The sequence below is a fragment of the Babylonia areolata genome, chromosome 18, assembly GCF_041734735.1.
Source record: "Babylonia areolata isolate BAREFJ2019XMU chromosome 18, ASM4173473v1, whole genome shotgun sequence".
In the NCBI taxonomy this organism is placed as follows: domain Eukaryota; kingdom Metazoa; phylum Mollusca; class Gastropoda; order Neogastropoda; family Buccinidae; genus Babylonia; species Babylonia areolata.
Window position 1 is genome coordinate 13,857,178 of NC_134893.1, and position 15,179 is coordinate 13,872,356.

Consider the following 15,179-nt stretch of genomic DNA (forward strand, 5'->3'; position numbering starts at 1 on the left):
AATGAAGAACTGAATTCATTATCTTTGCATATTTGGGGGAGCAGGGGGATGGGGGTGTGGGTGGGTGGGGGGGGAGTGGGGGTGACCAGTAAAGAAGGCATGTGAAGCACTGAGGAAAGAAAAGAAAAAGAAAATCAGGTGCTCCACGGACAGCATGCAACTGATGCCCTAAAAAGAAAAAGTTTAATTATGACTTTCATCTTCACATACTCATGATACTGCTTGCACAACAGATTCTCTTAAATTTAGAGAGTTTAACAGCCAAGAGATTTTTACTCATCAACACAGAACAATTTTTTTTAACATTTTCATTTTATTTTACATGTTACACATTTATGAATTCCTTTGTACTTTTGGTAAGGTTATTACATTTATGATAATGAGACACATGACCCAGCTTTAAACAGATAGAGGGTATCTTGTAGAAGCTTTATTTAATCAGTGGTTGACTGAATGATAAAACTGATGCATGGTAGATCTCTTTGCGCTGTCATGTGTGTGTGAGTGAGTGTGTGTGCGTGTAGATCTCTTTATGCGTGCGTGCGTGCGTGTGTGTGTGTGCGTGTGTGTGTGCATGTGTGTGTTTTCTTCACTTTAATGTCTATTCACTATAAGTGTTATTAGACAGAAAGGAGAAAAGTGGTGGATAAAGGAAAGGGAATGCATGTGAGTATTAGTGTAAGAAAGTGTTCCTGTTAAGTATTAGAGGAAAAGTACATTATAAGAAATTAAAGTTTAAAGAGAAGTATTAACTTACAACAATATAAATATAAATAGCGACATTAATTAGAATACATCAAAAGAGGATACCAACTGGACTGGAGTTTAAAATTTCCAAAAACATTCTAAGCAATGAATAATCATTCAAAATCTTTTCAGTGGCTGATGGAATATTGGTGTGTGTGTGTGTGTGTGTGTGTGTGTGTGTGTGTGTGTGTGTGTGATACCATTTACTTTGTGAAATTTGATTAAACCTGAGGAACAGGCTAAGAAAAAGGGATGAATGAATCCATTTTCTTTAATGAGGAAAGTGGAATACACAACTATCATGCTTTTTTTAGATGCTACCCCTATGGCCAAGTAAAAATTGATAAAAAAAAGAAGAAAATAATAACAAAATTTGCATGCAATTACTGAAACCCAGACAAGTTACATTCTAAAATTAAGAAACTATACATATATATATGTGTGTGTATACATTTATATGTAGGCATCTGTGCATCTTACACATCCAGACAGAGAGAGAGAGAGAGAAAGAGAATGAATGAATGAATGAATGAATGAATGAATGAATGAATCTTTATTTTCCAACAGTGAAGATGTTAGCACTTTGGCTGACTTACACATCTGCTGTTGTTCTAAGAGACACACAAACATATACGCATGCATATAAATGTTATACTCAATACATGTATAAAGTATAACACAGCATCATACTGAGAGATACAACATCACTCACATCTGTACGAAGCAGAAGCGAGTAACACACTACACACACACATACACACACACTAATACACACACACACACACCAAGGGAAAACAACAGCAACAACGAAAGAGAGAGAGAGAGAGACTAGAGAGAGAGATGAAAAGAAACCAACAGCAATTAAGAAAGTAAGATATATTGCGTGGTGTGTGAACTACAACAGTGCATGCATGAACTGCACCATGCTGGACACAGTGAGATGATGACAAATGATGAAGTGCCAGTCCCTGTGTAGTACTATCTTTCCTGCCTTGCCCTGGCCTGCGTTATCAATGCCACTGGCTAATTGCTAACAGCTGCACCACCCCCAAGGAACTGGAAACTCCAGTCTTGTGAGTCAGACTTCCCCTGGGTCACAGATCTACAATCATGCAGCTAACACTACTGTATTGTTTTGCATACACTGATACAGTCTCATCGTGGGTGTGGATAGGAGTGACTTATTTTTGCAAAACATAAAAAAGATTGCAGCCAAGGTCCTGGGGCTGCTCAACCAAAGTGCATCTTAACCCATTCAACCCTTCGGAGTTTACAGCCTTGGCAGGTTCTCCTGCCATACTGATGCAGAAAAAGAAAATATACTGAAATCAACTGGGGTTTTTTCTGTCCAAATTGACATTCAGGGGCACAGCCATAAATACTGTAGAAGTTATTTCTTTTCCTTGCGGATTATGCATATGCAGGAACATGCACAACATTTTATTGAAACAAGTTTTGATGCCATGGCAGTACTCAGACGCAGGCCCGAATGAGTTAATACTGAAACTTGAAAGGAAGTAAAAAATTGTACAAAAATAAAGGGGGTGGGGGGGAACCTGCCAAAATGCTACCCATGGTGTCAGAAGCCGAAGGAGGATGGCTATACCTAGGGGAAGCTATACAGCTATGACAGCAAAAGATAGCAGCAGTGGAGGTCTCTGGTGATAGCCTTATACTGTTACAGTAATAAAATACATGTGCCACTTGGCATGGAAAGAACTAAAAACTAAGTACTGACCGAATAATTTTTTACCTAGTTTGGTTAAAACTAACAGGTCAGTCTGCAGGCTGAGACACAAATCATATTTGTATATATGAAAAGTAGGCAGAAAACACATGCCACCTCAACTATCAAACATTTTTCATCTTAAACCCTATTTTTTACATGTTTATGGACCATACCTATGCATACAACCACTCATGTGTGGCACATTTGGTGTTAACCATGTGTAGAAGAGTGCTGCAAAAGTCTTGGATACTTGTAAAGTATATGTCATTGTGTGTGACAACAATGACACTGTTTTTTAAGACAACCATATGTACTTGTGTAAAAGCCCATTCTCTTTATCATAACATCAACTGCAGTGAATTTATCTCCAAGGTCATGACCATGTTTTGCACTGGACCTGGTAGTGAAGCATGCTTTCCAATTCCTGCAGCTCTGTGGATTTACTGTACTTTTAATAATATTAATGTACCTGATGTGTGGAGTGAGGGTTCAAGCTTGCCCCCTCACTATGCCTTCACACTTAAAGCCAACTTAAACACAGCCCTGGTGTGTGTGCGTACATGCGCATGTGTGTACGTGCGCATGCATGCGTGTGTGAAATGCATCAACCAACTCCCTGAGTGCCAGGGAAAAAACAATAGCAAGTGGTATTTCAAGTCATGCATGATTATCCAGTGCAACTTGAGATATACCACTCAAATCAAATCAAATGTTTGAATTTTTGGTGAAACTGGAAATATACCTCTCTACATCAAATATTTGAATTTTCGGCTTTCCAGAGTTATTTTCTTTCTTTTGATGATGTCATTAGTGACATCAATATGCATGTATCTGATACATAGTATGGCACTCAAGGTGTATTGGTTGAACTACTTTTGGTATAAATGTTCATTTCTTGAATTTGTTAAAACCTGAGAGTTCTTCCTTGCAATGTTCAGGATGAGCATGCTACAAAACATTTTTACACACTATTTTTAGTTTTCACACAACTTACCATGACATCATCAACCTTGACCCTGGTTCCAATTTTGCCAACGAAGATGTCATCAATGTCAATCTGGATGTATCGATCTAGTGTGGTGGAGAGCTTGCCCCGGGATAGGTAGGACAGACAGTCCATCATCATCATATGGTGCATCCAGAAGTCCAGTCCCCCACCAAACAGAACACGTTCAATGCCATCCAGCTGTCCTGTATCATGGATCACTGGCACCACCCGTTTGATGACTGTCTGGGTGCTGTCAGAGTGGGCGTCTGGGGCTTTGTGGACAAAGGAATAGGACAGAGGCTGGTAGGTGGCTTCGTTATAGTGAAAGATGGCCCAGCTGTCTCCATCCAGGACGCCTTCGTACAGTCGCCCTGGCTTGGACACACGCCACATCTTGGAGTAGATGTTGAGCTTGTAATTGAAAATGGGCATGTTGTACTCCACTGTCAAGGGGAAGCCTTCCAGGTTCTCCAGGAACACGTCTGTGCCTTTGGGCTGCACAAAGCCGATGATGCCCACATTGTACTTCTTGCAGTACTTGTCCAGCAACTGGCGGTTCCAGGAGTCCAGGGTGAGGTAGGAGGAATAATTCTCAAAGATGATGACGGCAAACTTGCCCTTCTCCCCATGCGTCAGTGTGGGCAAGTTGTTGCCTACTGTCTCCATCTTGGAATCAATCCTCCAGGCATCCAGCAGGTTGTGGATCTTGGTGCCCAGCCGGGTGTACTGTGTCTCAACCATGATCAGCGCTCGGTGGCCTAGGTGATGGCGCTCCTTACCGCGGTGATCGTGGGGCTGGTAGGTCAGGTTGGGTGGAGCTTCGGGGTCTGGGGTGCAGGCCACATGAGGCTGTGGTGGGGACAGCACTTGTTTGGTGTGGAGAGTGAAGGGGTGAAAGTTCATCAGATGATAGAAGAAGACTACTGATGTGAAGACACTCAGCAGCAGCACACAGGCCAAGGCTCGCATTGGTGTCATACGCTTCAAGAACAGAGAGCGCAACGAGCAAAGCCGACACAAAGCCATGTTGAGGTGTGGCCACAGTTCCAAGCTACAAAACAATTGACTTTCGTGCCATCTTCTGCAATAGATGTAACTTTAAAATCCTCAAAACAACATCCATTAAGTTCTTCAACAAACACTTTCTCAATGGCATGTCCGAGCTTAACAGCACAATTCAACTTTTATACACCTCAACATCTGCACAGAATGCATAATCCAGAATTTGTCAGAATACACATGAGCTGTGTGCACCAGGGTTCAAGTGCCATCCAGAAAAGAGGACGAACAGCTGAGGAAGAAATCCATGCTGATGTCCAAGGCAGCTGAAGTCCAATGTGCCTCCTGTGCTGAAATCCTGCAGTCTACATCATGACCCTGTGTCCGTGACTTCTGGCCAGAACATCACCCTCAAACTCACTCTCTCTCCCCGCTCTGTCAGCGTTAGACAGTTGATCAGTCACGTCTTAACCCACAATGGGGGTTGTAAAAACCAAGTGTCTGGAAGCAGGCTGGCAGCGTGTTACCTGTCCAGTCACAACTGCAACATACAAGCTGGCATTGACTATCAAATAATCCACCTGTTTACACACAGTAAGTTTACAGACAGATATCTGCTTTGCCAGATACCTGTTATAAAATGGCTGATAAGCATAACAGATTTTACTATTAAAAAAACAAACAAAAAAACAACATTCTGGACAGTAGGTTTATAATATATCAATCTATCCATTCAGCCCTTAGTAACATGATATATTTTAGATACCACTAAAATAAAGCCCATTAACTCTTTCACCCCCACATTTCTGTGTGAAAACACTCCCCAGCACCAAACATTTTAGAAACGATGCTCTCAGTCACAGGCTTTGGTTCATGTTAAAACAACACAATGGACTCGTTCACTCTCAGATCAGAGGGCAAAGATTAGTCATTGTTCTATTGGCAGGAAACTGGCTGTGGCTGTCAAGCTTTGTTACAATGTGAAAAATGGTTTTATCAACAAAACCCCTTGATGTCGACAAAAGTTGCCTATGGCAGTGCGCTGTCTCGTCAGCTAAAGTCACCTGGCAGTGAATATGTTCAAATTCTAGGCAGTTAATACTGATGCAAATAATAGGTTCTGGGGTATAAAGCATACTAAATAGACTTGTACTAAATATCTGCATCCTATCTCCATTTTGCATGCTTTCTTCAGACACATGCATTGCAATGAATCAGTCAAATTTCTTTTAATTCGGATAATGGTAAAACTAAACTTAACTCAACTCTTATTCTTTCACTGGGCAATCTCGACATGGGAATACAATGCTTATGTCTTGGGTAGTGGGTTAAATAAGGAATAAAATAAATGCTGTGGACAATCAGTCTGCAATCACCTTATAAAGTGTGTCATTACTGGACACTGCACAAATCCATAACCATGATAGGGACAAGTCACAACCTCTGTGAAGTGTATGATACTTATCTGTGTGGTCCAAGCCTTCCCATCTGTGTGTGTGTGTGTGTGTGTGTGTGTGTGTGTGTGTGTGTGTGTGTGTGTGTGTGTGTGTGTGTTCTTTCTTTCTTTCTTTATTTCTTTCTTTCTTTAATATAACATCCTATCATTTTGAGTGACAGACATGTCATATGTTTATGTGTGGGAGGTGGGGTTGGGGAAGGGGATGGAGGTTAAAGGGGGATATATACAGAAAAAGGATAAACTAGAATGGCAGAATCAACAATCAGTATATATCTAAGTGTAACAAACATTAACAACAAGAACAACAACAAAAACAGAAATATAAATATGTAGGTCACATCACTCCTGTTGAAATGTGAGTGAGTGAGTGACTGAGTGTGTGTGTGTGTGTGTGTGTGTGTGTGTGTGTGTGTGTGTGTGTGTGTGTGTGTGTGTGTGTGTGTGTGTGTGTGTGTGTGTGTGCATGACACAAAATCATTATACTAAATAAGTACAATGCATTATAAATACAAATAGCTTTGAAACAGAAACACACAAATTTTGAACCAGTGAAGATGTCTTTAAACTTTAAAGTCTTACTGAATTGCATCAAAAAAGAATTTAAAAAGGAAAGTTAACAAAATGAAGATCTATGAATGTCTGGAGTACTGAGGAGACCAAACTATACAGTTAAACATTTGCACTGATGTAGTTAGGCGTCTTCAGTATTCAGATAGATCCTAATTCTTTTATTAGTTTTAAATTGATATATTGTCATATCTGCATCATGGGCTGACCACACATCTACTAACACCATACCACACAAACTACTAAATTACAAGTCTATAGCCTATTTCACTGAGAGAAAATACAACTACACACATTGCACTGTTGTGAAATCATTTGCCTCAAGACCATTTCATCATTCAAGTTTATTGTTTGGAGCTTCAAATTCTCAGATTTAAACATGAGGTTCTCTGGACTTAGGAAATTTAGCAGTTCACCAACAATAGGACAACAATGATAGGCCTTTCAGCCCTTCAAATATTAACAAATATGTTTTTACAAATTTGTTTTGGGTGGCTTGCTAAACATACTTGTTCTTTTTCAGATATGATAAGATGATACTACAGTTGATACTGTGTAATCTATGGGGTCCTGGAGCTTCCTCAGTTCTCAGAAAAGAAATATGTGGGGAATCCATCATTTCAACTTGAAATTTGAACTGGATTCAGATGTTTTAGGCCTGTGAAGGCCTGTTCGTTGTTCAACTGTATACAGTATACCAGCATGCATGGCCTAATGATAGCATACTGGATCATAAATCATTAAATGCTTGGAGAGTTGGCCCAATGAGCGTCTAACCTAGTCTTGAAAGATAACATGGTTGGGGCAGTCACAACACTGTCTGGTAAACCGTTCCATTTATTAACGACTCACTCTGTAAAAAAGGAACTGTGCACTTTCAGTCTGCAATGTGATTTTTGTAACATTAAGCTGTTGCCTCTTCTGTCTCTACTTACTGCAGGTGATAGTTCGGGATTTTTGGTCTTGTAGATTCTGTGTATGTATTTATAGCAATCGATCAAATCTCCCCGCTGCCTCCTGTGTTCTAGACTAGGGAGCTTAAGTAAAGTGAGTCTTTCATGATAAGGCTTGTTCTTCAGATGACCAGTTTCGTTGCCCGTCGCTTGTCGTCTTCCACCTCTCTGCACAATGTTTTTGACTGCGGGTTCCAGACCGAATGCCCATACTCCAAAATGGGTCTAACCAAGGATTTGAACAATTGTACAAACAGATCTTCAGATAGATAATCGAAGGAACGCCTGATTATACCAACCATCTTGTTAGCCTTTGCAGTAACTGTTGCTACATGCGTCTTAAAGTCTAGCTTTTTATCAATGTACACTCCCAGGTCTTTCATCAAGTCACTCTCAGCAAGTGCCAGGTTGTATTCCTCCCCGTTGTTGTTTTTCCCTTTCATGTAGTAAATCGCTTCCGATTTGCAGTTTCCTAGCTTCATTACACTGCATTTTCCTGGATGGAAGTGTAGGAGCCACTCTCTAGACCACTGCTGTAGGTTGTCTAGGTCATCTTGGAGGACTTGTGAAGCACCTACTTGGTCACTCTGTGTGAACAACTTTGTGTTGTCGGCAAACAATTTCACATTACTCTTCACTCTACCAGGAAGGTAATTAATGTACAACAGGAAAAGCAGGGGTCCTAGAACACTACCTTGTGGAATACCGCTTGTGGCGTCTGCCTGCTGTGATGTTGTCCCAGTCACAACCACCCTCTGCTTCCTTTGAGACAGAAAGTCCTGGATCCAGAGTAATACCCTGCCTGATACTCCATGTGCGTGGATCTCAGAGACAAGTCTGCGATGTGGGACACTGTCAAACGCTTTCTGGTAATCCATATAAATAGCATCAATGAAGCCACCTCTATCTAGAGCTCTTGTCCAGCTGTCCAATACGTCCAACAATTGTGTAGCACACGAGCGTCCCTGAACAAAGCCATGTTGTTCTATACTGATCAGGTTGTTGGTCTTGAGATGGTCTATGAGCTGGTCCCTTACCAATGTCTCAAGAACTTTACAGAGAATGCATGTGAGACTCACAGGTCTGTAGTTGTTTGCCAAGATCTTACTTCCCTTTTTAAAAATTGGAGTCACAAATGATTCTTTCCATTCCTCTGGGAGCTTTCCTTCTTCCATTGATTTCTGAAACAGTGTCGCTATTAGAACTGCTAGGGCCTCCGCTGCTTCTGACAGAAGGGAGGGACTAATGCCATCTCAGCCTGGGGCTTTTCCTGTCTTCAGGTTCTTGAGAAGTTTTTCGTCTTGCTGAACAGAAATGGTTATCCCAGTAAGTTCTGCCTCATATGTATAATGAGGGGGTTCAGGCAGTTCACCTCCTCCCTCGACTGTAAATACGCTCTGGAAAAAACAGATTTAGTACTTCTGCTTTCTCACTATCTGGTGAGGTCTTTGATCCATCATTTTTCAATAAATCAGCAATTCCAGTTCTTGATTTTGTTTTTTTGCCAACATATGACCAGAATGCCTTCAGATTCTTCTTTGCTTGTAATGCAACCTTCTTCTCAAGTCTCTTTTTCACCTTACGGCAGGCATTACATGCTTGATTTCTAGCTCTAATATATTCCAGATAACTCTGACCATCTCTTGTTACTAACCAGCATCTGAAGAGTGAAAATTTAGACGCTGACACTTCTTTTCTTCAGTACGTGCACATGACAAGGTGATGACTAGAGTGGCATGGTCACTTTTTCCAATCCCTGCTGCAGTAGTGATATCTGACACCATGTCATCTCTGTTTGTGAAGACCAGGTCAATCAAGCTAGGAGTCTGACCCTGTCTGTGACATGTTGGTTCTTTCTGGTGCTACCTGTCACATGCGGGCAGATGGAGCTCGACAGCCCGGGAAGGCAGTCCATCTAAGACAAGGAAAAGTCTGAAGTAAAACCCATGAAGTGCTAAGGAATGCAGGACAGTCTCGACATGCATTGACCCTGGGTCCATGGCCATGTCCCGACTTTCAGTAGCCGCGCCCCCGTGCCTCCGAGGAAGGTTTTTGAGCCAGAGGCTAGGACAAGGACAGTCTGATATAAAACCTACGACCTGAGGACCTCACTGTCACCGTCCCAGCTTGCTAGGCTATGGCAGATGAACCACGGGTGTAAAGGGTGGGGCCAGTACTGCGCACACTGCACTCCACCTAAAAATTCCATTGCGCAGGCTTGAAGGACACGTCCACGTCCGCGCCACCAACTATTCCAAGCCCTGTAGCGATGGGAAAGGGGCGAAAACGGCAGGTGGAAGATGTCACTGGAAGCCGCAGTTCCAATCCTGCATGCAGGCGGTTCAGGATACTGGTCGCCTGATTGTTGACCCGGAGGTGACAGCATCACTCGGCAGCACCCTGAACGACCAAGCAGCCTTTTCTAGGGACAGCACTGCTTGCTCCACACGGAGAGGGGCCTAGAAAAGGTGGTCCAAACAAATGCTCATCTCCATACCCCCCAGTTGGCTAGCCGCGGTCAACGGGCATCTCCAAACGCGGTCGAACAACAATAGAGAAGAAAAGGCCGGCACCTGCCTCACAATTAGGTGCAAAAGGACTAAAGGTAGCATGCTGGAACATCCGAACCATGCGTGACTCTGCAGACAGCAACCACCCAGAAAGGCGTTCCGCTCTAGTCGCACACGAACTTCAGAGACTGAACATTGACATTGCTGCCGTCAGCGAAGTCCACTTTGCAGGGAAAGGCAGCCTCCAGGAACACGGCGCTGGGTACACCCTCTACTGGTCAGGCAAGCCAGAGACCGAGAGACGCCTCTATGGCGTAGGCTTTATGGTCAGGAGCACCATTGCCTCCAAGCTTGAAAACCTGCCAACAGGACACTCAGACCGAATTATGTCCATGCGCCTCCCACTACGGAACAAACAGCATGCCACTCTGTTCAGCATGTACGCTCCAACCCTCCAAGCGGACCCCACAGAAAAGGTCAAGTTTTACACTGATCTGCGCACCCTCGTTCAGAACACCCCTGCTGACGACAAGGTCATCATCCTTGGCGACTTCAATGCCAGAGTTGGCCAAGATTCAGAAGCCTGGAAAGGAGTCCTTGGCAAGCATGGCGTTGGTAATTGCAACGACAATGGGCGCCTTCTTCTCGAGTTCTGTGCAGAGCAGCAGTTTACCATCACCAACACCATTTTCCAGCAGAAGGACAGCCTGAAGACAACGTGGATGCATCCTCGGTCCAAACATTGGCACCTCATTGATTACATCCTGATGCGCCAGAGAGACATACGAGACGTCCTACACACCCAAGTGATGCCCAGCGCGGAGTGTCATACTGACCACCGCCTCGTCCGCAGCAAGCTCAGGCTCCACTTCAAGCCCAAACCAAAGAAAGGAGGAGCTCCTAGGAAGAAATTCCAGGTCGGCAACTTTCAGTCAGCTGAAGTGAAAGCTGAATTCCAGGCGAAGCTTCAGGACAAACTTGAAGACCCCAGTTGCCCCACAGACCCCTCTCCAGAAGCACTATGGGCACAGCTGAAATCAGCCATCCTGCAGTCCTCTGAAGAAGTCCTAGGGTTCTCGTCGAAAAAGAACAAGGATTGGTTTGACGAACACAACCAGGAGATCCGAGAATTGCTGGCGAAGAAGAGATCAGCCCACCAGGCTCACCTTGCACAACCGTCTTGTCCGGTGAAGAAAGCAACCTTCCGGCTCATATGCAGCAACCTCCAGCGCAAGCTTCGTGAGATTCAAAATGGGTGGTGGACCAACCTGGCAGAGAGGGCTCAGCTTTGTGCAGACACTGGTGACTACCGGGGCTTATATGAAGCCTTGAAGGCGGTGTACGGTCCCTCATACCAGGTCCAGAGTCCTTTGCGCAGCGCAGACGGCCAGGCGCTCTTCACAGACAAGACGTCGATCCTGAACAGGTGGTCGGAACATTTCCAGGCCCTCTTCAGCGCCAACCGCACGGTTCAAGACTCGGCAATTCTCCGCATCCCACAACAGCCAGTGAAATTACAACTGGACGAGCTACCAACCCTAGAAGAGACTGTCAAGGCCATTGAACAGCTGAAATGTGGCAAGGCAGCAGGGGTTGACGGAATTCCGCCGGAGGCGTGGAAGAATGGAGGCCCAGCACTACACTCCAAACTCCACAACCTCTTTGTCTGCTGCTGGGAGCAAGGCAAACTACCACAGGACCTCCGTGACGCAGTCATCATCACCCTGTATAAAAACAAGGGAGAAAAGTCGGACTGCTCCAACTACAGGGGGATAACTCTGCTCTCCATCGCATTCAAGATCCTCGCCAGAGTCCTCCTAAATCGGCTGGTGCCTACTATCGCCGAAGAACATCTCCCAGAGAGTCAGTGTGGCTTTAGAGCCAACAGAGGCACCACTGACATGGTCTTCGTTCTCAGACAGCTACAAGAAAAATGTCGGGAACAGAACAAAGGACTGTATGCGACATTCGTCGATCTCACGAAAGCTTTCGACACCGTGAGCAGAAAAGGTCTGTGGGAGATCATGAAACGTCTAGGATGCCCCCCAAAATTCCTCAGCATGGTCATCCAACTACATGAGGAACAGCGTGGACAGGTCAGACACAGCAACGACCTTTCGGAGCCCTTCCCAATTGGAAATGGAGTGAAACAAGGTTGTGTCCTCGCGCCGACCCTCTTCACGATCTTCTTCAGCATGATGCTCCAACAGGCCACTGAAGATCTTGGCGACGACGACGGTATCTTCATCAGATACCGCACTGATGGCAGCCTATTCAACCTGAGGCGGCTACAGGCCCACACCAAGACACTGGAGCAACTCATCAGAGAGCTTCTGTTTGCCGACGATGCTGCCCTCGTCGCCCATACAGAAGCGGCCCTGCAGCGTATAACGTCCTGCTTCGCAGAGGCTGCGCAGCTCTTCGGCCTAGAAGTCAGTCTGAAAAAGACGGAAGTTCTCCACCAGCCTGCCCCACAGGAAGAATTCCACGCTCCTCACATCAACATCGGTGAGACAGAGCTGAAGTCGGTCCACCAGTTCAGCTACCTAGGCTGCACCATCTCGTCTGACGCCAAGATCGACAAGGAGATCGACAACAGACTTGCAAAGGCAAACAGCGCATTCGGCAGGCTGTACAAGAGAGTGTGGAACAACAAACACCTGAAGAAAGACACGAAGATCAGCGTGTACAGAGCTGTTGTACTGCCCACCCTGTTGTATGGCTCCGAAACCTGGGTCACCTACCGGCACCACATACGACTGCTTGATCGCTTCCACCAGCGCTGCCTTCGCACCATCCTCAGCATCCACTGGAGTGACTACATCACAAATGTCAAGGTCCTGGAGCAGGCAAAGACTATCAGCATCGAGGCAGTGCTGCTAAAGACCCAGCTACGTTGGGCAGGGCACGTGTCCAGGATGGAGGACCACCGCCTGCCCAAGATAGCGCTGTATGGCGAACTGTCCACTGGCCACCGTGACAGAGGAGCACCCAAGAAGAGATACAAAGACTCCTTGAAGAAAGCTCTCGGTGCCTGTCACATTGACCATCGCCAGTGGTCCGCAGTAGCCGCTGATCGAGAGACCTGGCGACGCACCATCCACCAAGCTGTCTCCTCCGAAAACAACCGCAGGGCCAGCCTTGAGGACAAACGCAGAAGGAGGAAGAACCACGACGCTGCAGCCGCGAACCCAGACCAGACTTTCCCTTGCAACCGCTGCGGCCGACTCTGCTTTTCCCGCATTGGCCTTGTCAGCCATGAGCGTGCCTGCATCAGACGTGGACAACGCCCTTCCTAGATCTTCGTTAGCGAAGCCAGGCCATGATGATCATGTATGCATCTCTAGTGGTCCTGAAGAAAGAGTATGCTGGATGACTTTCCCCTACCATACATTTTTCATTAATCCAGTCTATTTCTGGAAAGTTGAAATCTCCTAAGACCAGTAAATGAGATGTTTTTTTCTCTGCTGCTTTTAAAAACAAACTATTCATCTTATTATTGTTTTCTTCACAGCTGCTGGGGCTTCTAAACACAAGTCCTAGTAACAATCTCTCATCGTCGTCCAGTGTACCTTCCACAAACAAGGATTCTCTAAAATCACAGAGGTCAATGTCACTTGGGGTTGGTCTAAGACCACTAGATATGTATAAACAAATGCCTTGGAGTCCAATATCCATGTTGCTCAGATTATGGAATAATTCGTATCCTTTGATAGCCACTTCACACTCACTCACACCATAGCATCTGTTTTTTGGTAGCACCTCAGTAATTCCAAAAATGTCTGATTTATGTAGTTCTATCAGTGCTTGAAATTTTGCTCTTTTATTCATAAAACAATCAGCATTTGTATATATACAAGTGGTATGTTTATTTCCACTGTTTTGACTAGATAAAGCAGGAGTTTTAAAACTATGTACATTAGTTCTTTTCTTCTGGACTGGCTTTACTACTCCTCACCTCTCCTGTTGGGATACAGCCATATGTTTATGATCTGGCCCTTGTGTCGAATCCTCTTCTGTTGGGGTACCGCCCTATGTTTATGATCTGGCCCTTGCGTCGAATCCAATGGGCTGTTGTATCCTCTTTGTTTTTTTAATCCTCTCTCTTTTGCTTCAGCTCCTTATAGAGTTTCTGATCCTGATCTCTCTCCAAGGGAGTCAAATCATGTATCAGTTCAAACCCGACTTCAAAGCGACTTGAGTTTAATCGGACATGGCAACTGGTGATCAATCTCCCAATGAGTCTTCTGGGCCAACTGACCCGGGGGAGCACGTTGCAAATACCCATATGTGTAAGCCAGTGCACTCATATGGTGCAGAAATTACATTGTTGTTCGACGATTTATCTCGCATCTTCACGCCTCCCTTTTCTAACAGGCTTTAAGGATCGATTATGGTTAACTCGCAACATCCTCTTACTGACACATTTCTGAGACAACACACAACTACCAGTCAGACTGGCGCGCATCGCATAATCATAGGTTACAGGAAACCGATTAAACACGTTTCTATCCCATGCTGTCGATTAGTTTAGACCCAGTTCACTCCGTCAACAGCCCAGACTCAACACACCCACACTGTTCTTCTGAGCCACGGATCATGATCTGTAACCCTTAGGGGAACTGTCTATTTTGAATATGGGAGACTGCCGTTTCTGCGTCAAAAACTGAAAATATTCATAAACAAGACAGTAAAAAAAAAATAAAAAAAAAGAATAAAAACTTCCAAACCTGTTTCCTCACTGATCGTCTGAAATAACGGACAGAAGCAAAGCGATCTCAGCGCATGCTCAGTCGCGTTTTCCTCTCCGGAAAATAATAAAAACCCGTTTCCGTGAAAGGTCAGTGTCAACAGTTTCAAAATAAGGCAAAACTATGATTGATGCGAATTTAAAATAAAAAAAATTCTTGAAAACTTGATGCATCACAGTAACAACAACAACAAATATTATTATCATTATTACATTTAGAGATCTGCTTTTAATGTTTGGTTTACGTTTTATTTTCTTACGTTTTGAGGGGTGGGTTTACATTTGTATTTAGAGTGGTTTATTCACTATAAATTACTTTGCCACATTTAGACGAGTGGGTTTATTTCTAAATTTAGATTGGTTTACTTCACCGTGGTCTACTTGGTTACACTTAGAGGGCGTTGCTAGGCAACGTTTAAAGGTTTCATTTTGCTGCGTTTGGAGAGGTTTCTTTCTTCTTCTCTGAATGAGTTTTCC

At 44.3% G+C, this 15,179-nt stretch overlaps 1 protein-coding gene across 2 annotated transcripts in view; it reads right to left on the minus strand.

Moving 5' to 3' along the window:
- Window positions 1-14,750, minus strand: part of LOC143292485 (bifunctional heparan sulfate N-deacetylase/N-sulfotransferase-like) — a 33,758-nt gene extending 19,008 nt beyond the window's left edge. The window contains exons 1-2 of one of the 2 annotated variants that reach the window (XM_076602815.1): window positions 14,683-14,750; window positions 3,471-5,004 (exon numbers count right to left, since the gene is read on the minus strand). In XM_076602815.1, the coding sequence (XP_076458930.1) occupies window positions 3,471-4,490 (1,020 nt within the window). In that variant the 5' untranslated portion in view covers window positions 4,491-5,004; window positions 14,683-14,750. Of the gene's footprint in view, window positions 1-3,470; window positions 5,005-13,910; window positions 14,420-14,682 lie in introns of those variants that run through there. The other variant, XM_076602816.1, reaches the window with a different exon arrangement.
- Window positions 14,751-15,179: the final 429 nt, after the last annotated feature.